The 22,018-nt window shown below is 43.0% G+C and overlaps 1 protein-coding gene, 1 long non-coding RNA gene and 1 other non-coding gene across 5 annotated transcripts; 2 read left to right on the forward strand and 1 right to left on the reverse strand.

Moving 5' to 3' along the window:
• Window positions 1–1,899: 1,899 nt before the first annotated feature.
• LOC116858474 (protein SLFN14-like) lies at window positions 1,900–12,931 on the reverse strand. Of its 3 annotated transcripts, none has more exons than XM_032843277.1 (7): window positions 12,794–12,931; window positions 11,636–11,861; window positions 10,563–10,790; window positions 9,675–9,764; window positions 8,031–8,159; window positions 5,613–6,327; window positions 1,900–3,361 (listed from the first exon to the last, which is right to left on the reverse strand). In XM_032843277.1, the coding sequence occupies exons 3-7, from the start codon at window positions 10,732–10,734 to the stop codon at window positions 2,527–2,529; spliced, it is 1,941 nt and encodes a 646-aa protein (XP_032699168.1). In that variant the 5' UTR covers window positions 10,735–10,790; window positions 11,636–11,861; window positions 12,794–12,931; the 3' UTR covers window positions 1,900–2,526. The 3 variants fall into 3 exon arrangements, with proteins under 3 accessions (XP_032699168.1, XP_032699167.1, XP_032699166.1); XM_032843276.1 differs by having other exon boundaries at window positions 1,900–3,099; window positions 3,211–3,361; window positions 9,675–10,790; XM_032843275.1 differs by having other exon boundaries at window positions 9,675–10,790.
• A 5,796-nt stretch (window positions 12,932–18,727) lies between these two features.
• Window positions 18,728–21,331, forward strand: LOC116858448. The gene is made up of 2 exons (XR_004380915.1): window positions 18,728–19,110; window positions 21,219–21,331. It is a non-coding gene; the product is annotated as an uncharacterized LOC116858448 (long non-coding RNA).
• On the forward strand, window positions 20,992–21,088 carry LOC116858516. The gene has a single exon (XR_004380934.1). It is a non-coding gene; the product is annotated as a Z30 small nucleolar RNA (small nucleolar RNA).
• Window positions 21,332–22,018: the final 687 nt, after the last annotated feature.

Here is a 22,018-nt window from a genome sequence, read left to right on the forward strand (position 1 = left end):
CTCCCATTATCCAAATGTTCCTGCACTGGTATCTTTTGCTTCATTGGAAGCTAATTAATTGTTAAACTCAATCTCTCCCAGCCAAAGTACTCCCCAAACCCCAAGGAAACATAAAAAGAAGGAATTGAAGCAGCAAGAAGCAGGGCAGAAGTTTTCTTCAATCCATACGTCAAGACAGCTGCCCATTGGGTTCAGACTGGCCCATCTGGTGGCCTGAGCAATTTAGAAAGGTTGCTATGGATGCTTTTCCAGCCCTGTCTGCTCTCCCACCTCTTGGAAAGCTGATGGGTCTTATCTGAAATTATAGCCAGAGGACTATTTGCACACTCTCTTTTGCATTCATGACTCCCCAGTATCAATAAGGTTGTCCTAAACCTTTCCAGAAATTAAAACAATCTGGAAATTAGAATATTTCCAAAAGCAACATAAATATCCTTACAAAACAGCGAGATTGCTTCGCTCTTTGGGGGAGCTGACTAGAGAAAGGGAAATTTGTTTTTTTGTTTTTTTTTTTAAGATTTTATTTATTTGACAGAGAGAGAGAGAGAGATCACAAGTAGGCAGAGAGGCAGGCAGAGAGAGAGGGAGAAGCAGGCTCCCCACTGAGCAGAGAGCCCGATGCGGGGCTCGATCCAGGACCCCGAGATCATGACCTGAGCCGGAGGCAGAGGCTTAACCCACTGAGCCACCCAGGCGCCCCGAGAAAGGGAACTTTGATTTTTATTTCTATTTCACATACTTTGGAAAGAAGACATGACAGAAAGGTATTCAGTGATATGACGATGCCAACAGCTCCATCTCTGGCCGTTTAGAATGAGTTTGGCATTATCATCAAAAGTCTTTTAAGCCACAGAATGGCCGCAAAAGGAGAGACCAAATTTAAGGTAGGTCTTAAAAAATTAAGACCAAGATGGTGAAAGTTTACTTAAGGAGTTGGGCATTTGAACAAGGACTTGACTGACAAGCAAGGATTTCAGCAGGTAGAGGGGCACCCAACGGTTTGAAGGCTGAGAAGAGAGCACAGCCAGGAGCCAGGAGTGTGTATGGGAGGTAGAGGTGGTAGAGTTGCCGTCCAGGCTCCCTGGAAACTCAGAGTTAGATTAACATTAACACCAAGTCATAGCAGAAGAGCTTGGGGATGTGCAAAGACCTCTTAGAGGCAGAATATTCCCAGGCCAGCAGCAGAGTACAAGCAGTGTTGAGACAAGGTGAATGTATCTACATGTGGAGAATGAATGGGAGCAAAATATGTGTGTGTGTTGGGAGGCGGGAGGGGGAAGGCTGGTGGTCAACCTGGAAACTTTAGAAACTAGGAGAGAAGAGAAATTTCATCTGAGGCAGAGGATATGGACTACCTAGCCACCCTCAGCATTCTAAATTTGCTTTATTTTGTAAACTGGACCTGTCTAATCCTTGTGGTGGAAATATCCCTATTTTATTTATTTATTTATTTATTTATTTATTTTTAAGATTTTGTTTATTTATTTGACAGAGAGAGATCACAAGTAGGCAGAGAGGCAGGCAGAGAGAGGAGGAGGAAGCAGGCTCCCTGCCAAGCAGAAAGCCTGATGGAGGACTCGATCCCAGGACCCTGGGATCATGACCTGAGCTGAAGGCAGAGGCTTAACCCACTGAGCCACCCAGGCGCCCCCAAAATATTCCTATTTTAGAGATGATTGCAATAGTCTGACAATGCTTGGAGTCTTCATACATTTGGATGAGATTACCATTGCTGCAAAGCTATGCTTATATAATTTGGCCTCGTATGTTACTATTGAATAGACTATAGAATAGATAAGCTAAAGTATCCGGCCCATATATTACTACAGTCCTCATTGTGAATTGACCGAGTGAGTGAGTGCACTGGTCTTTTGTGAGTTTGATTAGCATAATACCACTCCCAAGAGACTAATCCCTACTTAGCGAAAAGAGGAAATCAAGTTCTGGACGCATAAAGCTTGAGACCCATAGCCAGTAGGAGGTCTGACCAAGGTGTTGCCCTTGAGAGACCCAGTCAAAGTTAGGAGCCTAGAGGGCATCCTACCTCCCACTCCCAGCATAGGCCAGCGAGGCTGGGGTGCCTTAGACATATTGGGAGAGGACATAGAACAAAGGCTACATTAGGAGAGTAAGTCAGGGTACAGCATGGAAAGACCTGGAAATTGGTTTGGCTTAAAGACTTCAGGGACTCACTGCAGATACATTGGCAGGGGATGTCACACACTCTGTTCTCTATTTAGGACAACCTCTGGTCCCTGAAAGATGGACCAGACTAGGAAAACCAGAGGCAAGGGACCAATCAACAGTCTTCTATGACTGTACAGGCAGGAGGTGATGTGGACGGGGAAGAGGACAATGACAGCACATGGAGGGGAAGGGTCAATCCCTAGAGATATTTCTGTGGCTCCATGCCATATTTACTGTGCCTCAATCTCCTCACTGATAATACGTGAGAAGGATTTGTTGCCACCTGCCTGGGAGAAGGGACTCTCCTCTTTCTGGCTGCCTGTATTGTGAAAATAATTTTCAGAAAGCGGCCCTCTTTTCATAGAACAGATAGAGGTGTTTAATGGCTCGTGAAGCAAAGTAGAGCTTATGAGCTTCTTCGGACAGGGCGCATTCTGGACTAAGCCCAAATACAATATTCCTCTCCAGGCCTGAAAACTGCTGAATGCTGTCTAAAATGATGTGACCGCCCCAAACCCCGGAGGCCTGGCTGAACACAACCTTGGTTGCTCCACAGGTTTCAAATAATTCCATTGCTTTCAGCAGTGCGGGCTCGTAGCGTCCTCTGTCCTCCCCTTTCCTGCACAGAATCGCAATGTCTTTGTGCCGATAGCCACACTGGAACAGGTCGTGACACCTTTCTGCCACCCGCTTCACAATCTGTTCCATAGTCAGATTAGCCTCTGTCTCACACACCCCAGGCAGAGCCTGGGCACGTGCTGCTTCCTCGTAGGCAGCTTCCCTGAACAATGACAGTGTGTCTGGGGACATGCCGGAGGGCGGATTGGCTTCGATTCTCTTCATTTCTTCCTTCATGACCATTGCTATTTCGAGAGCACAGTGGATCCCGTTGGTGATTGTTTTTCGAGGAAACTGAGCAGATGGAGGGGGAAGGCCATTAATATCCGCATGACGGACTTGGAAAGGGTCCAGAAAAATCCAGAGAATTCCACGATGAAGGTTTTCACTTCCAGCTCCCCTCACCTTTGGATGGGTGATGCTCCTGGCCTTCAGGTACCAGTCTCCATATTTGCTGCAGAAATTCTCAGTCTCATCCATCACTATGTGTTTAATCTTTAGGAACTCCCCCTGTAAGAAGGTCTTCCGGGTCACAGCGTGGCAGGTGGTTTGTTGGCTGTAAGGATGCAAGAGAAAATAAGGTTTCAGGCATATAAAGCAAGAGAATGCCCTGTGTTCATTACTAAGCAGACTGGAATGAGAGGCTAGTTCTCACCTAGAGTCTGACTCTCTGATTCTGGGGTAGCTTGAACACAATAAAACCCTCAATACTTAAAAGTGACCTGACAGACAGAATAATATATAATTGCAAACCTTACTCTTTGAGGTTATCTAACTAAATCTGCATGGGAAACTTTTTGAAATGAACCCAGGTAGGAGATTTTATTTCTATTACTAGTCTCTTTCTGCAGCTTGGCAATCTCTGAAGATAAGCCTATTACATGGAGAGGAAATCTCAAAAGTAATTTATGCCTGTTACTACCATTACTTAAATTTCTGTCCTTTTTAGAGCTGGAGAACATGTCCCTAGAGACAGAATTTTATGTGCAAAAGAGATATGAGCTAGTACAAATTCCTTTAAAGCAAGTCCTATTTCCCCCACTTACTTATAGTACAAAACCAAAGCCTCTCTAGATTTTGGTAAGGAAAATATCAGGAGGTTCTTGAGTTCTGTGACATGTCAAGTAGGGTTACAAATCTGCAGGGCTATGCCTCTCTGGAACTGCTACTGTGTTTCCTTAGCTCAATTTTCCTTTATGGTATGTTTCAGTATATTAGAGGAAGCAAGATACAACCAAGTTTAATATATATCTGTATTATAAATATATATAAATTTATAAATGTATATAACCCAGTTTGTTTTAAAAAATTCTATATTTATATAACTTGGCTACATGAATTGGTTGTTTCTTGCCTCCTCTAATTTGGATCCAAGGAATATCACTCATTCCTACAGATTTCCTGATTTACATATACAGTCCTTGGGGTTTTACTCCCTATGCCTTGAATCACAGCTACTCATGTTCTCTACCAGTTTGGACTGTGTAGACTTCTTGAAGAAAAGCACTGTTGTTAGTCCCCTCATCCTAGGGGTTCAATAGATACTTGCTGGATTTGTCTCTTGCATAGCCCTTAGCTCGGTTTATGAGGATCCTCCATAATTTGGCATCTACCTCCTTTCCAACTTCCTCACCTGCCCCTTCCCCACTCCCTCAATGGCCCAGTCAGACCCACAGTTCTGATTCGCTCATGTGCCTCTGCATTTGCTGTGTGCCCTTTGCTTTAAAAGCCCTCATTCTATCCACTTCTACTGACTTCTTAAGAGTTTGCCCAAGGATCCCCTTCTCTGGGGACTATTTATTGACTAATCTCCAGCCTAAGTTAAGATAAGCATATCTTGGGCACCTGGGTGGCTCCGTTGGTGAGCGTCTGCCTTCAGCTCAGGTCATAGTCCAGGGTCCTGGGATCGAGTCCCAGGGTCCTGGGATCAAGTTCTGCATCAGGCGCCCTGCTCAGTGGGGAGCCTGCTTCTCCCACTCCTACTTTCCCTCTCTCTCCCTGTCAAATAAATAAATAAAAACTTAAAAAAAAAGATAAACATATCTTTATTATCATACTAATTGCACAACACTCACATTTTTTTTTATTATCTTATTTTTTTCCTTTGTCTCCTTTATTAGGCTTTATGGCCTGGTCTTCAATATGTCTTTCACCCACTAACCCTAAATGTACACATTCCTAGCATATAGGTGGTGCCCAAAAAATATGTATTGAATAAATAAGTAAACCAAATCAAAAATTACAATGAGTTTGCCCTCATTTGTTGGATTGTATAATAACTGATTTCTTTCACTAAATTGAAAGGTAAAGATTTAAATCAGAGGCAGATTTTCACGTTTTCTGAAATTGTTGGTTCAGAAGAAGTCAAACGATTGAAAATATTTTATAAACAAAATCAAATGGTGTTTAAATTTAAGTTCCTGTTAGGTATCATGCCTAATGAATTAAAATATTCTATGATTTTAAAGCATTAAGTATCAGGCAAAAAGTATATATAAAACAAGGTAAGTTTATTTCTTCTTTTCTTAAAGCTAAGGCTAGATATTGTAAGGGTGAGGGATGTTACTAGCTAGAAAAATGTAAAGCGATGTATAGTTGGCTAATTTGTAATGGGATGTCTAAGCCCGAGCATTGCAAAGTACCCATCTGTAGCTCAACTACCTGATCATTTGGAAATGAGTCTATAGTTTGGGCAGCTAAGGCACTGCAAAGTCTTAAAACTAAAAACACAAATTAAACTTTGGTGATCCTGGGGAAAAGACTGACTTAAAGTGTTTATTTTAACCAAGAGTTAGTGGAACTCTTACATCACATAATCCTTTAAGGAGTCACTTTCGCAAACATAAAGGATCTCTTTAGGTTTGCACTGGAACAAATCCTTAATTTTCTCCACGATCTTTATGGCCAGGGCTGTCTTCCTGGTTCCTGGAAAGCAGTGGATGAACAATTCTCGTGTCTCCTGAAGGCTTTCTGAAAGCCACTCACACTGCTCCTCTATGAGCAAGCTGAAAAATTCACAGCCCAGCTGGTCACTCAGAAGGGATCTAGAACACAGTGAGACTACGATAAGGGCCTGCAACAAGTCTTCCATGTCATCCTTGGTGGCAAGCCTGTAGGATGTGGGATAGTGCACGGGGATTTCATCAGGGCCATGCTGTGTGCTGGACAGGTACAGCAGCCTCGGGATAACACACACTTTCCCTGTGTAACCACCAACAGTTCCTAGTTTCTGCTTTAACTGATGAGCAGTATTTCGGACATACTCAAGCCCTCCATTCCAACCAGGATTTATTACGATCGTATAGAGTATCAGTGAACTGTTCACTGCTATTAGGAGAGCATCACACAGGACATCCTGCTCCTTCCTTAGGCCAACATCACTAGCCCAGCTTCTAGAAAATACCACAATCCCTTGAGAACAAGGATATATCTGTGTCTTCATTAATTCCTTGAGTCCTTTATGATCTGAGAAGAGCTTCTTACAGAGGGATTCTGGTTTAAACTGTATCTCTTCCCGTGTCACTGAAAATGCAAGAAATAGAAGTTACTAATTAAGATTTACAAAAGCATATTGTAAGTATTCCTGCAACATCAGAGGAAGAAATGAATCTAGCCATGGAACTATGGGTTTCCTTGGGTGCAAAGAAAGCACCCCCTCTTTATTTTGATGTAGTCCCAATGATTTGGTTTTGCTTTTGTTTCCCTTGCCTTGGGAGACCTATCTAGAAAGATCCACTAATCCCAGAGCTGGGTACTTATCTGAAGAATATGAAAACGCTAATAGGAAGGGATATGGGCACCCCTATGTTTATTGCAGCATTACTTACAATAGCCAGATTATGGAAACAGCCAAGTGTCCATCAATAGATGAATGGATAAAGAGGATGTGGTATATAATACATTATCCAGCCATAAAAAGAATGAAATCTTGCCATTTGCAATGACACGGATGGATCTAGAGACTTATCTCTAGTGAGATAAGTCTGAGAAAGACAAATACCATATGATTTCACTCATATGCAGTATTTAAGAAACAAAACAAATGAACAAAGCGGGAAAAGGACACAACCCCCAAAATAGACTCTTAACTACAGAGAACAATCAGATGGTTACCAGAGAGGAGGCAGGTTGGGGGAGGTGGATAAATTAGGTGAAGGGGATTAAGAGGACACTTATCTTGATGAGCACCAGGTAGTAAATGGAAATGCTGAATCACTGTATTGTACACCTGAAACTAATATAACATTGTATGTTAACTATACTGGAATTAAAATTAAAAATTAATTCATATTTTTTTAAAAGAAAGCACCCCCTCTCTTCACAGGCCAGGACTCTAAAGTTCCTATTTCTGGCAGCTTGTGTAGGGGAAGGCGACAAGGAGGAGTCCTCACAGAAAAGTCTGCTGGCATTCCCTCCTCAACCGGAAGTGGCCTGCTATTGCTAGGAAGGTATTCCCTCCTGCTACAGGTTTCTCTCTCTCTCTCTCTGTGTGTGTGTGTGTGTGTATGTACCTGATGCTTCAGGGAAGTAAGAACTTGCCTTCAGGACATTGATTGTTAACCTGTGGCAATTTTGCCCCCGGGGGGCCTCTGACAACATCTAGAATATTTTTTGTCATGGCTAGGGCAGGGGTACAGGCATCTATAGTGGGTAGAGGGCAGGAATGCTGCTAAACGTCCAACAGTTCATGGGGCAGCCCCTCTCAACAAGGAATTATCCAGCCCGACTGTCAGTAGTCTCCAGATTGAGAAGCCCTGCTTTAGGATGTAGCCAGGTGACCCAATGGCTCACCATCTTCTTATTGGAAAGCCAGGGGGCAGTTCTCCTGTGGTATAGACTTAAGGAATTTAGACTAAATTCTCTCAAATTTGGAACACAAAACCATATGTGACGGGAAACTCTAAAGCACCCAAAAATGTAGTGTGGATACAACAACTAAGAAGCAAGGGTCATCATGTTTATTGTTTCAGGACCATTACATCTGCTGAATCCTACATTTGACCTCCTCTAAGGAGAAAGCCTTGGACTAATTACTACCAATTCCTCCCAACTTAATTTTTTCTTTTTCTTTTTTTTCTTTTTTTCTTTAGTCAACTCTATGCCCGTTGTAGGGCTCAAATACAACCCGGAGATCCAGTCACACACTAGACTGACAGAGCCAATCAGGCGCCCCCCCAACTCAATTTTAGAAAACAGTCGTTTCAGTGGAAATCAAGAAGGAATACCTGGAAACAGACGTTGTTGTAGAGGTCTCTTAAATTCTAGGACTTTCATGGGAGATGATGGACTTCCCAGTGCTGTTGGAACTGGGGCGCACAGGGGAAAGCTGGAGTCAGTGGTCAAACTGGCAGTTGCTAAACAAATAATGGCAAGTTGTTTCAGATCAAAAAGAAAACGCTTTTCTTTTCTTTCTTTTTTTTTTTTTAAAGGGGGGGAGAGAGGGAGGGAGGTTAAATGGGGAAAAAGGAGAGAATCTTAAGCAGGCTTCACACCCAGCACTGAGGCTCACTCAGTCTCATGACGCTGAGATCTTGACCTGAGCCGAAATCAGGTCAGATGCTTAACCGACTCCACCTAGGTGCCCCAGAAAATCGTTTCTATTTCTCGTACTGCTGTTGACATCTGCTGTGCATCGTGCCTGAGCCTCTCTCACACCTTCTATGCCTCAAACAGTTCACATATATTAGGGACAGAAGCCTGGGGACTCCAGTGGTGTCACCCATCTTCAAAGTCACTGTGTGACTCATCTTGAGCAAGTCATTTGTCCTCTCTCCTGTGCCAAAGTGAGCTGATGACCCCTACATTTTCTTCTAACTCTTGATATTCTGATTCTGCTTCAACCCTAAGAGGAAAGGCGGGGGTGGGGGGGGGAGATCAGAAAAAGTTAAGCACAGTATTTTTTTTATGTTTTTATAATGTGTTTAAGCCCCCCATTCAAGGTTTAGATGGAACAGAAAGTGGCAGGATCTCTAATTTGGGGTGTGTGTATATATGAGAAAAGTAAACTCAAACTTGGGACGAGAGGATGATCCAGCAAAATCACTCAAGTCTTGATCCCAGCTTCTTTTATCAAATTGGAAACATATTGACCATGAAGGCAAACTGATAAGCTTTTTTCAGTCAGTAGGTCCTTTACGGATTGATTAGAAATCACCAGGGCTGTTTCCCAGCCAAACCAAAAAGGAAGTGAAACCACTGGAAGTCGACCTCCCCCACCACCAGATCCGCCTAGCATCTCCTTTTTGCATGGTTCCCCCTGCCATCTGTTGGTATCCCAAGCCTGCTGGTTAAAGGTGTTAGTTCCTAATGTTACAGCAACCATGCAAGTTTGTCAACAAGCTTCCCTTGAAAGAATTAGCAGATTCATCCTTAAACAGCGTTTCTCTCAAATACCATCTTTAGAGTGACACTGTCAGTGCACGTTTTGACTAGGGATATCAGCCTGCAAAATTCTTTTAATAGGCAGTTACCGTGCATAAGAGGGAACTTTCACTAATTCATGGCTGATGAGATAACTTTCCCAAAGTGGACTAACATCCAAGCATTTCTTGACCTCAAAGGTTCATATTCTGAGTCTTTGGAACTTGAAAAATATATTTCTCTAAGATTTTATTTTAAAGTAATCTCTACAGCCAACATGGGGCTCAAACTCACGCCCCCAAGATCAAGGGTTGCATGCTCCACCGACTGAGCCAGCCAGGCACCCTGGAACTGAAAATATATATATTTTTTAAAACCCTGTAATGGGAGAATATTTGCAAGCAAAATAGCTTTCTATGCTTCAACTAAAACACCTGATGGAACAGCCACAGAAGACACAGAAGGGGCTCCTCCCCGCGGACAGGATTACAACTTCCCTTCTGTTTTACCTGACTCAACAGCCAGCATCATGGCCACCCAGTGCTCCGCCGTCAGCCTTGTGACAGAATTATCCTTCATGATCCAGCAATCCGGGGTCTCTGAGAATACAACACAGCAGAAGGCCTCTATTTGAATCGCACAGACGTAGCCGTACAGGACGTCTTTCTGGTACACATTCAAGATTTTGGTAGTGAAATGCACCTGTGGCTTCTCACGGCAGAAGTGGAACGTTGGCAACTTTTCTACACAGTTCTCTATTTCTTTTTTTAGTAAGTCAGGGTTCACTTTTTCTTTCTTACATCCAAATACTTCTTTGCTCTTATCATCTACCCCAAAAATGAGGTATCCCCCGAGGGTGTTGGCAAATGCAGAAATATAATGAGGCAGCATTTCTTTAATCCGGGGAATGATCTTTTTGGTGGTGAACCTTTTAAACTCCACATGGGTTGACTCAGTAAAATTGAGTTTCTCCTTATACATGAGTTTGTCCTTTTGAAACAACTCTGAGGCAGATGTCCTCATGTCTTCCTCTTCCTGAATGTCTCTGTTGGGAACTTTCTGAGAACTGAGCTCCTTCACCTGTGGTCTCCCTCTTTGGGCTCTAGACTGCTTCTCTCTGAGGAGCTCCAGGGAACTGACCGCATTCAGGTTGACTGTGGAGGTCACAGCTCTCTGGTAGAGATTGGAGCGCAAGCTGCAAATCCGGAGGGGGAGGCTGAAAACATCTGGGCTCCAGGACTTCACAAAAATCAAGAGATTGTGCCCCTGTTGCATATAGTCAAGGTATTTTTGTGAACCGGAAGGAAGGAGCTTTTGGAAAGAAGTTTCCAGATCCTGTCCCAGCCCGTGGCATTGGTAACTGTAGGTTTTATCATCAATCTCCGCTTTGATCATACCCCCTCCAGAATTTAACAGGGCACACGTGGCCTGGATGATTTTCTTATTCTCAGTTCTTTTCAGATAGCCATTGGTCATCTTCTTCCTGTTCTCTTCTCCAAAAGTCACCCTGCCCACGTGTACAACTGTCTCGGGATAGAGCATTTCCATGTCGGTCTGGAGGCTGGCCATCCCATCGGCCCCTCAGCGCTCCAAACAGTTAACAGAAGGAGGTTCCAGTAAATAACCTGGACAGAAACATTGTTTCTACATTAACAAGAATCCCAGCAATTACAATATTTTCTTCAAAGTCATACATTTTTGGAGATCCATTTTAATATTAGAAATAATCTTTGATATTACTGGTCTCTAACAACTTTGCCAAGACCCTGAGCCTTTCCAGCATGAACGGGCATAGATGAAGATGAATGCTTAATATTTTGCCATCAAAGAAAAATTACATTGCTGAAGTTTTTAGTTGTTTTTCATTTAGAATCAGAAAGCATCAACAGTGAGCCCAGATCTAAAGGGCTTGGGTTGGCACAGGAGCCAAAGCAAGTTTTTAGAAAATATGCAGAAACAGAGGTTAAAACTAGAAGATGCTCTTATTTATAATTCAAAGGAGAAAGGAAGGAAGGCAATAGAGAACTAAAGGAGAATAGTCCTGGGACATATGTGATGTAGAAGATCTTGCTATAAAAACAAATATAAAACTTGGTATTCTTTAGGTCCTATTTTATACATTTAAAAAATTCTACTCCTGAAAGAATGTCTATTGATACCAAAGGCAGAAATCAGTGTAGCTCCTCAAAGCTTCTTCTAAAAATACATTTCTTCAATACATCTCTCCATACAGAGTGTGAGGTAGGATCAGGAGTATTCTTTCCCTCCTCAATAGTTCTGCCCTGTGCCGTGGGAACCTCTGAGGCTTGGAAGACACCTGAGCCTTTGGGACATAGTCATTAAGTCAATCTCCTTTTTGCTTCACAGACCAGAGAAGAGCCACCCAAACTGAAATCAGGGCTCTGCAGCAAATGTTTCAGAAACAACACCCTGAGCTTTTTGTTAATTGCAAAACAAAATATTTACTAACCCAGATGAAAATTCTTCCTCTAGGAAAAGAAAGCCATTTCTTCTGTGTGATCTTCACCAAGCAGAGGCCATGTGGGTGTTGTTTATGCCCACCAAGGGGGAAAAATCGGGCATCCTGCAGGATGGCTACCCTCCTCTGCCATTAGTTTGCTCTTGGTTGCCTTCTCACTTCCTCCAGGCAAACCAGAATTAACCTGATGAATTGTTTTTTCATCCAGGAGCATCTTCTGGAGGTAAATGTAAAAAGTATGGCTCTTAGAGAAATTTCTGATAACATTCTGTTCACATAATAGAATCACAGAAGTATTGGAGGAACTTTAAAGATCTTCCAGCCTAACCATTTATCTGATTTAAAAAAAAATTATTTAAAGTAATTTCTATACCCAACATGGGGCTTGAACTCATGACCCTGAGATAAAGAGTCACATACTCCTTCAACTGAGCCAGCCAGGGCCCCCCTTTTGTCTGATTCTTAAGTCCTCTCTATGATATTCCCAACTCCCAACGAATTGCTTTCCAGCAACTGCTTGAACACCTCCAGCCATCAGTAACTTGCTGCTTCTCAGATTAGACCCTTCTATTTTCTGACAGTTGTGTTAGAAATGGCTTCCTATGGGGCGCCTGGGTGGCTCAGTGGGTAAAGCCTCTGCCTTCAGCTCAGGTCATGATCCCAGGGTCCTGGGATAGAGCCCCAAATCAGGCTCTCTGCTCAGCAGGAAGCCTTCCTCTGCCTCGCTCTCAGCCTGCCTCTTTGCCTACTTGTGATCTCTGTCTGTCAAATAAATAAATAAAATCTTAAAAAAAAAAAAAGAAATGGCTTCCTGATTTTTCAGCTGTAATTTGTTTTCCTATAACTTCCACTGGCTGGGTCCCACAGAACAAATCAATTGCTTTTGAACTAGCAGACCTATACTCTCTGGACTGCCAAGTCTCATGGATGTTGCTTGGGTGCCAATAACGACTATGATAGATACAAAGTTTTCCAGATTCTAGTTTCATAAGAACATCCTTTCTACACTTTCCCAAATTACTCACTCGCTGTCCTTCACCAGTTTACAAGTTAGCTACTCTTTTACTAAGCCCTTTGTGTTCTCAGACAAAAATTACCCCCAAGATGAGAAGGATGAGATTTAAAAAAAAATATATTATTATTTTTTACCTGTTGCTCTTGCTTTTCCTCTTGTTGTTTCAGTGCCTCATCTGGCTCTGGTCTGAATATTTGCCTTCTGTCACAGCTCCTGCTGCCCTTTGATATCAGCCTGGGAGGAGCAGGAACTCTGCCAGACTCCCCTGGTCTTCATAACATTGACCCACTGAGGAAGGCTGATAAGGACTCGAGAAAAGCCTATGACAGGGCAGATTAGCAAGCCAGGCTCTGACCTCTGGGAGTGAATGAAGTGGTAATGGACACATTCAGGGGTTTTCAAGTGAGGGGCCAAAGCTAAACTTCCCCCCTCTAAAGAACAGTGTCGTGTCTGCCAATCCGCATACAGGCATCTCCTGCCCCAGCTGACATCATTTCTTCATTCCGTAGTTCTACATTTATTTTAAATTAGGCTGTCCTGTACATATCCGTTATGAGAATTGCCAGCATATTCCATTGCTCTCCAAATCACTTGTTCTCTCCTATCTACCGTTATCTTCCTTTTCCTGCTCTTCCTTTTTGTTGGGCACGAGACCCAGCCTAGAAAAAATGCTCCTTGGTGAGGGGTTGACTATTCCTGGGTGAGAGGATTACGCGTGATTTTTTTAATCTAATTTCTTTTCCTTTCCTTTTTGTTTTTCTTTAACTTTTTGTCTTTCCCAAATGTCTACACTGAACATCAATTGTTTTTATAATTAAAACAACCCGATTAAATGAAAAAAATAAACAGATGAGGGAGTTACCTCATTTGGGGATGCTAGTTAAATTGGAGCAAGCTTCTGGGGTGCCTGGGTGACTCAGTCCATTAAGTGTTTGCCTTTGGCTCAGGTCATGATCCTGAGGTCTGGGGATTGAGCCCCTAGTCAGGCTCCCCGCTCGGCGGGGAGTCTGCTTCTCCTTTCCCCTCCCAGGTTGTGCTCTCTCTCGCTATCTCTGTTTCTCTCTCTCTCAAATAAATAAATAAAATCTTTAACAATAAAAAAAAATTTTAAATTGGAGCAAGCTTCTTGCAGTTGGCTGAATAACAGCCACCAATGATTATGATTATGAACTTGTAAGTCTTAACTTATAAGGAAAAGAGGTCTTTGTAGATGTGATTAAGAAAGGATCTTGAATGAGGGGATTATCTTCAATCATTTGGATGAACCCTAAACCCAGTGTTCTCCTAAGACAGAGGCAGAGGGGATGTGGTATACATAAAGGAGATGGCGGCAGTGGGACCAAAGAGACAGAGAGTCCAGCGAGCAATGTGGCTACAAGAGAAGGAATGCCAGCAGCCCCTGGAAGCTGGAAGAGGTACAAAGTGGATTCTCCCTAGAGCATCTGGAGGGAGCCCTGCCAGCACCTTGATTTCTGCCCAGTGAAACTGATGTTGAACTTCTGGCTACAAGAGAATTCTCTTGTTTTACACGACCAAGTTTGTGGTAATTTGTTTTGGCAGCCAAGGGAAACGAATATACTTGCCTCCCTCTAAATCATACCATCAAACAGCCCTGTGTGTTTGTTTCAGTTTGTTTATAATGACATGACATTCTCAAGTAGGCTTCTGGATGTCCCTAGTTTTTTAAATTAACTGAGGTTACTGTTCCTACCAAGTTCTGCTTCACCAGCATTACCCTTTGTACCTGTTTGGCTGAACAGAGTTTCCAGGGTGGGAGACAGAACAGATGCTATAATGTACCATCAGCACAGCAACAAAATGAACTCCAAAGGCCTGCTTCCAGCTTTTTTACTTCACTTCCAAATTTGGTCTCACTTTTAGTTCTGTTACCTGCCTTAACTCTCAGCCTCACTCTCACACTGAAATCCTTCTGATATTACTTTTGTTTAGAAAGAGAAAAATGACTGTCATTTACTGGATATGTGCTTTGGGTTGCCAAGGATCAAGCTGGGAATGTGGCATACCACATGGAAACAGAGATTACATGGCCATAACGGGAAGAGCGGGGGCTCAAAGCCAGGCCTGCCACTACAAATGCTCCTACTCCTTCCGATGTCTTTCAAGTTTGGGATTTGGGATTGCTTAGGAGTCTTCAAAATCAGAAATCTATCTAAACATCTCCCTTTTTTTTTTTTTTTAACCAGTAAAGAAAAAGAACATTATTTGGGCAGGAAACTAGGAACTGGATTGTTTCCTCCTCTTCCTCTCTTTTTCTTCCTTCACCTCCTTCACTTCCTCCTCCTCCTTTTTCAGTGCAGATTGGGAGAAAGAGGGATAATGTGAATGATGAGCAGAGGAAATTTCTCTTCCTTCTTTGAATTTCCCTAGTTAACCCCCCTGGATATGAATGGTTAGGTTATCAGGCCAGAGAGGATCTCATATCCTGACTCTGATAAGCTCAACGCAAAGGTCCATGATACAAAACGATTTGAAATCAGTAGCTTGGACAATGCTTTTTCTTAGCTCTTGGGAAAGTGATCTGGCCATGCTGTTGCCAATCAGCTAAACACTAGAGCCTCCAGTTTATTTAAGATGTGTTTATTCACTAAGCACTTCAGTTTATCAACAGGAGTAGTTAGGCTACAGCCCTTGCACATACTAGACACAAACTGCCAAATACTGGCCTCCATCTATTCTCAGTTCATTCACAGAGATGGTTCAAAGACTATGGAGAGCCCAGTGAGCAAGAGGAACAATGCTGGCTCTCCCTCACCACTACCTGACTCTGGGTAAGACCCCCAACCTTCATTCTCTTATTCAGTTAGTTTTTTTTTAAAGATTTTTATTTATTTATTTGACAGAGAGAGAGAGAGATCACAAGTAGAGAGGGAGGCAAAGAGAGAGAGGGGGAAGCAGGCTCCCTGCTGAGCAGAGAGCCCGATGCAGGGTTTGATCCCAGGACCCTGAGATCATGAGCTGAGCCGAAGGCAGAGGCTTAACCCACTGAGCCACCCAGGCACCCATTTGTTTGTTTGTTATTTGTTTTGTTTTTGAGCACCAAAGATATTGAAATCCTTACTCTAGCATTCAGTAGCTTTGTGAGACATTGGTTATGTAAATCTAAGCGTCAGATGCCTTCTGTGCAAATTGGAGATCATAATAGTGCCTTCTTTGTACAATTCTTGTGAGAATGAGATGAGATAATGTACTTAAAGAGCTTAGGATCATGCCTGCAGTACCATGTCCATTTTTCATTTGATAAGCAATTATGAAGCACTTACTGTGTTCTGTATGTGGTGCTATGCTCTGGAGCTACACGTCACAATAAAAACTGGCATCTAGTGACTGCCTTCTTTGGGCCAGCTATGCAATTTTGATTGTCTCAAATTGTCCTCATAGCAACTTGTAAGACATGCATTCTTTCACCATCTTATAAATGAAGAAACTGAATTCCGGGAACTAAAGCTCAAGGCTACACATCTAGTAAGTAACAGAGCTGGGATTTGAAACCCTATCTCTCTAATTCCAAATCTCATTTACCAGCACTGCCATGCAGCATTACTGTTGGCCAGAATGAGACACATGTCCTGCTCACAGTCTAGACCAGGAAACATGTATGAATTCATGGCAATATGACATATATAATAACATCAGGTGAGCACTCTGTTGTGTGTTCTCTATGTGCTCATTCAACTCTTTGAACAGCCTGCAAATGTATGGCCACTATACCCTAGCGCCACACTGGAGAGCTAACAACGGATGAACTCTGTGCTCTGGGTGTTCTGAGGAGTGACAATAACTATGCTCGTGAGAATAAGATTTCATAAATGAGGTGGCATGTGGGCTGGAAACTGCAAGTAAGAATGTACCAGGTTGAGAGGGAGAAATGGGGGAAGGAAGAGGAAACCAGGGAGAAAAATAGCACACGCAAAGAAAGACCCATTATCTTCACTGTCTAACCTCCCACGTCCCTAAAGTACAATGGAAATCCTCAATAGGTCTGATACAGAAGACACTCCATTTTTCTTCATTCTTCCCTTTTATTTCTTCATGTTCTTTATGAAGGAATTGTAATCTAAAATGGAACTGAAGGATATAAAATGAATGCGCCTGTAGAAAAGTAAAACTTAAGGACTGAGAGACTCATTTCCCATTGATTTGTGGTTTATGGAAAGCTGACATTGGAATTTTCTTCAATGATAGGGAGTTGGTCAGGGGTCATCTCATATCAGCCTTAGGAAGTTTTGCTCATGGTTTCCAGAGGTATGAACAAAAAATGACCCAGGTGGGGATGGTCTTGCAAAAGAAGCTGGATTGAGTTTTGTTTGTATGACTGGACTGGTTTTGTCTGCTTGGTGAATTTTCAAAGCTGGCCTCCCTTTGTTTTTTATTTTAACAGTCTCTGAGCTCTCCTTACATTCCCTGCCCATATATATAGTCAACCCCAAACCCTCAAGAAACTCACTATTTTTTCCTACAGTTTGCATGTCTTGAATGGCAACTCCTCTGCTATTGCTGAATAAACTCATCTTTTTGACAATTTTAAGCTTGCCTCAATTTTCCTCTTTATTTACGTTGACACCTTCTACCTATCCCTGACACTCATCACATTCCTCACCTGCCTTTCATAGGCCACCTCTCCATTCCTACTGCCACAATCCTAATTTAGGCTGTTAGCTCTCACTTAGACCATTGCAATCACTTGCAATAGCCCCCCTTCTTTCACTTTGCCTTCCTTTGATCTTTTTTTTTTAAGATTTTACACTTGATCTTAGCCAAAAGGCCAAGAAGCGATAATAAGATTTTATTTATCTGACAGAGAGAGACACAGCGAGAGAGGGAACACAAACAAGGGGAGTGGGAGAGGGAGAAGGCTTCTCGCAGAGCGGGGAGACAGATGGGATGCGGGCCTTGATTCCAGAACCCTGGGATCATGACCTGAGCTGAAGGCAGATGCTTAAGGACTGAGCCACCCAGGTGCCCCTTCCTTTGATGGATTTAAAAACACAGGTGCATATAGTTTTCTTAAGTAAGCTCTAATCACCGATCTCCTCTGTCTTTGAAATCTTCAAATCTCCCACTACCTCCAGAGTAATCTGCACAGCCAGTAAGCCACCATCCTTGACAAAGTCTTGATTTGTCTGCTCAATCTCCCACCGCCCCCTTTCATTAGCACTAATAGTGGTCCTCGAACTTCGGTGTGAATCAGAATCCTCCATGGGGCACCTCTTAAAAATACATTCCCTGGGCTCCAATCCCAAAATATCTGGGTTGTGCCCCAGGCATTTTGGGTTTTTATAGTCTTTGATGCTAGAGGACATATACATTGTCAAGTTTCTTCCTGGTGTTTCTAACTCACCGAATTTTTTGAAACACTGTACGTTTTCGACTTTACCTAAATTTAAGTTCCCCAAGCTTTCTCACTTAATTCAGGCGTTAAATTATTCCTTCTCCCAGAATCTCCTGATTTTAAAAAATCTACCCATCTTTCAAGACTCAGATCAAATGCCACCTCTCCCAGGAAGTCTTCCCTGCGCATTTCTTTGATATTTGGCTGCACTTTTCTTGGGGCACCTCCAACTTATTGAGGAACCGTCCACGTGCCCGGCCAGCCAGAGTGTTCCAGAACCGAAAGGCACATATCCCTCCACTGCCCACCCCAAACCAGAGCCCTCCCGCGGGAATCGGACATGCGCAGTAATTCCTGCTGGATCACTATCCGAATCGGTCATTTTTCCCGGAAATCCAAGGCACAATTCTCTCAGATGCCCTTTGCAGTTGTGAAGCAAGGCACGTCCCAAAGTCCAAAGGAGGGAGTTGGGAGGAAGGTAGGAACCACTCAGACCCTAGAAACGCGTTAGCCTGCACTCGAACAACCCACAGGAATGAGCCTGCCAGAAGGCGCTTCCGCCTTTCGGCCCGCTCCGCCCCCCCAGGTGTTCACCTCGCCTTCCGATTGGCTGTCCCACGTGACCCACTGGCGGCCGTAGGATTGGTTGCTCCGTGAGGGCTTTACTGGGCTAGGGGACGCCCGCGCGGCGGCGAGGCTGAGGCCGGCGGGAAGCGGGAAGCGGGAAGCGGGATGGGGGACTGGGTTTAGCCGGCCACCGAAAGGCCGAGGGTCGGCTGCTCTTAGTCTCTGCAGGCCTCCCGAGATAGGGCGTAGGAGCTTGAGGAGTTTAGGAAGCGGGTTGCGGACTCCTGTCTGGGGCTTTGGTTTGAGCCCTGGCTTCGGCCTTTCTCGCATTTCCCCGCAAGGACGGTTCCTCTCAGTCTTTGCAGAAGTTGGGAACGTTGGGCTTTATTTTCATTGTTTGGTCGAGGGTCCACTGTATGTAAGCACTCGTTGTTCTGCGCCAGGCATCGTGGAGACAGCCTTGAGGTAGAAGCTGGGGGAGGGAGGGCTTAGGGATGCTTGAGGTATGTTCCTTACCCACCTGCAATGTTGGAGGTAAGTTGGCTTTATATATTGGGCTGTTGCTTTTATAATCGAGGAGCTTATGGTTTTGGTGGGGGTTGCCCATTGACTGAATTAAACGTTCATTTATTGACCCTCGTCCTATGTACCAGACACCGTTCTGAGAGTAATGGATGTAAAGGCCGGTAAGACGCTGCCCTGGTTCTTTGGGAACTCTGTCAGGGGGCTGGTGGGATAGACGGGGATGTGCATGGGTGAGTAAGTGATGTGATGCGTTCTGTGGTGGGAGAAGTGCTGTGGAGGCAGAAGAGAGGATGATTGAGGGTTGGAGACCACTTTACTGAGAAGGTGACGTTTGAGTAAGGTTTTAAAACTGTAACGAGGCGTTCTCCAGATTGCAGGGGCTGAGGGAGGCACTCCAGATGGAGCAAAGTGTGCTGAGGAAGAGAATTAGGGACGAGTGCTGGCTGGGTATGGTGGGAGCTCACTTGGAGCTCTGCTCCCAAGTTGCATGCTTTAGACAAAGTTCTCTCAGCCTCTGCTTTCCTCATTTTTAACACGTACTTCACCTGTAGAGGATGATGAGCTAAAGGCTCAAGCATAACCCCTGTAAACCAGGCGCTTTGTTAATTTCTCTCTTTTACTGGAGTTTAGTTGCTGAATGGCCAACACAGACCCAACAGCTGCCAGTTTTAAACTAAGGAGTATCAATCTGTTGACATTTTTTTTTTTTAAGATTTTATTTATTTATTTGACAGACAGATCACAAGTAGGCAGAGAGAGGAAGGGAAGCAGGCTCCCTGCTGAGCAGAGAGCCCAGTGTTGGGCTCGATCCCGGTACGCTGGGATCAGGGCCAGAGCCGAAGGTAGAGGCTTTAACCCACTGAGCCACCCAGGCGCCCCTTAGTCTGTTGACATTTATAGATGGCTGAAGGAAGCATGCGCTGTCTCTAGGATGGTAACTTCGATACTGTAGGCTGGGGGGTGGGGGTGACATGGTGATCCAAGTACTTTTCCATGGCAGTGATCGCATACCACCAGAAGGTGTCATTTAGAATAAATGAAATGCAGTCAGCCTTCTTATTCAGAAATTGATTATTCAGGTTGTGAATTACCTAGACTTTGCATTGCCCTTTTTTTTTTTTTAAGATTTTATGTAATCTCCACACCCAATGTGGGGCTCAAACTCAGAATCCTAAGATCAAGAGTCCCACGATCCACTGACTGAGCCACCCAGGAGCCCCTGCATTGCTTCTTTTATCTTGCCCGTGGCCTGAAGAAAATTGACATTAAACCTCAGATTAGTTGGTAGTGAAAAAATATAAATCCGATAATCAGACCTTTGTTCTTTTTCAGCTCTACTGTCAGTTAATTTGCTGTGGACCTTTGGCAAAACATAGTCTCTCGGGGTTTAGCATTCTTAAGATAGAAGATTTCAATATAAAAACTTTATGACTATACTTTTTATCTTTGTTGGCAGCAGAATTGTAAATCATATTTTTACATTAAATGAACAGAAGGCTACTTTATAATGGAATTTAGTCGAAGATCTTTCCTAAAGCTTTTGCTTTAGAATTAGACTGTAAATCCATTCACAGATGTCTCTGGAATTTTATCATGCATGGTGTTTGGACTCATTAAAAAAAAAAAAGTTTTTGAACCAAAAATGCTTCTCCATGCCTATATTTCAAAAACAAAAAAGCTCCTCAAAACCAAAACTTCTTCAAGTTTGCATTTTTTTGTACAGCAGAGTCTGTAAAACAAGCATAGTGGAAAATATTTATTAAAAGCCTATGGTTGATTGAAACTTAACTATATAGAAGCCTTTATTTTTTCATAGGTTTACCTAAGTCTTCTTGGATGCGAAAAAAAGAATGGGCTGCTCTTAGGTATATAAGGATGTGAAATACAATGATGCGATGATGAGTGAAGTATAGTCTGACCTGGTATTGCCATTGCCTCAGTGTTGGCTCTGACCAGGGTATGATTCTTTAATCTTCTCTCTGAGCTGATTCTGGTTGTGGTTTTTCCACATTGGAATGTTCTTTTCTATTTGGATACTGATGTTATTATGTATAAGAGTGTTTCTTGGATACTCTTTTGGATTGCTGACAATTTCATCTTTTCCTTCTTAGGTTGAGGTGAAGAATCTGGCTTTGATATCTTCGTGGAGGACTACATTATTTTCAATCCTGAATCTGGTTCAGTTTTCTTATTGATTTATCACTGTATTAAAAATGTTTGTTTAATTAGCTATGGTGTTTGTTTTGGTAAAACCTTGCAATTTAACAAGAACTTTAACAAATATCCATTACATTCTTCTTATGATACAGAAAAATGTTAATATTTTCAAATCCATAAGTTATTCCATTTCAAAATTTAGTTTGATCAACTTCATGCTATCAGAAAATGTGCTTTGAATTGCTAAATGAATTAAAATATTAGAAAACACTTACCTCAGCAGAGATGCTTAAATTATTTTCATCCTTCCTCTACCTGTATATTTTCACCAACTCGAAAATCCAGTGGCATGAATTTTACTACATAACTCAAGTGTTTCTATGGTATCTCTAATACAGGGTATTTCACACAAAGCTGAATTCTTGCTGTTGTAGTAGAGGTTTTTTCTCCCAAGTATTGGATTAGCAAAAAAAAGCAAAATGTCAGTACAAAAATACTTCCAAAGTCACAGGTGGTCTGAATGAAAAATGTACTTTAAATACCTTGAGTAATTTTAATGTTTATTTGAGAGCAAGAGTGAGAGAGGGAGAACGCGTGTGCAGGCACACATGTAAGGTAAGCCGGGGAGGGGGCAAAGGGAGAGGGAGAGAGAATCCCAAACTGACTCCATGCTGAGCTGCAGGGCCCACTGTGTGGCTTGATCTCACTATCCTGAGATCATGATCTGAACCAAAACCAAGAGTTGGAGGCCACTTAAGCG

This window comes from Lontra canadensis, unplaced genomic scaffold, assembly GCF_010015895.1.
Source record: "Lontra canadensis isolate GAN:19392208 unplaced genomic scaffold, GSC_riverotter_1.0 scaffold137, whole genome shotgun sequence".
NCBI classification, from domain to species: domain Eukaryota; kingdom Metazoa; phylum Chordata; class Mammalia; order Carnivora; family Mustelidae; genus Lontra; species Lontra canadensis.

Excerpts from the sequence above, each read along its gene's own strand:
- LOC116858474 (XM_032843275.1), bottom strand. The coding sequence starts at position 10,734 with ATGGCCAGCCTCCAGACCGACATGGAAATGCTCTATCCCGAGACAGTT. Across the intron at positions 8,160-9,674 it reads GATGCTGGCTGTTGAGTCAG|CAACTGCCAGTTTGACCACT; the intron begins GTAAAACAGAAG and ends TTATTTGTTTAG. Across the intron at positions 3,362-5,612 it reads TCCTTAAAGGATTATGTGAT|CCAACAAACCACCTGCCACG; the intron begins GTAAGAGTTCCA and ends GCATCCTTACAG.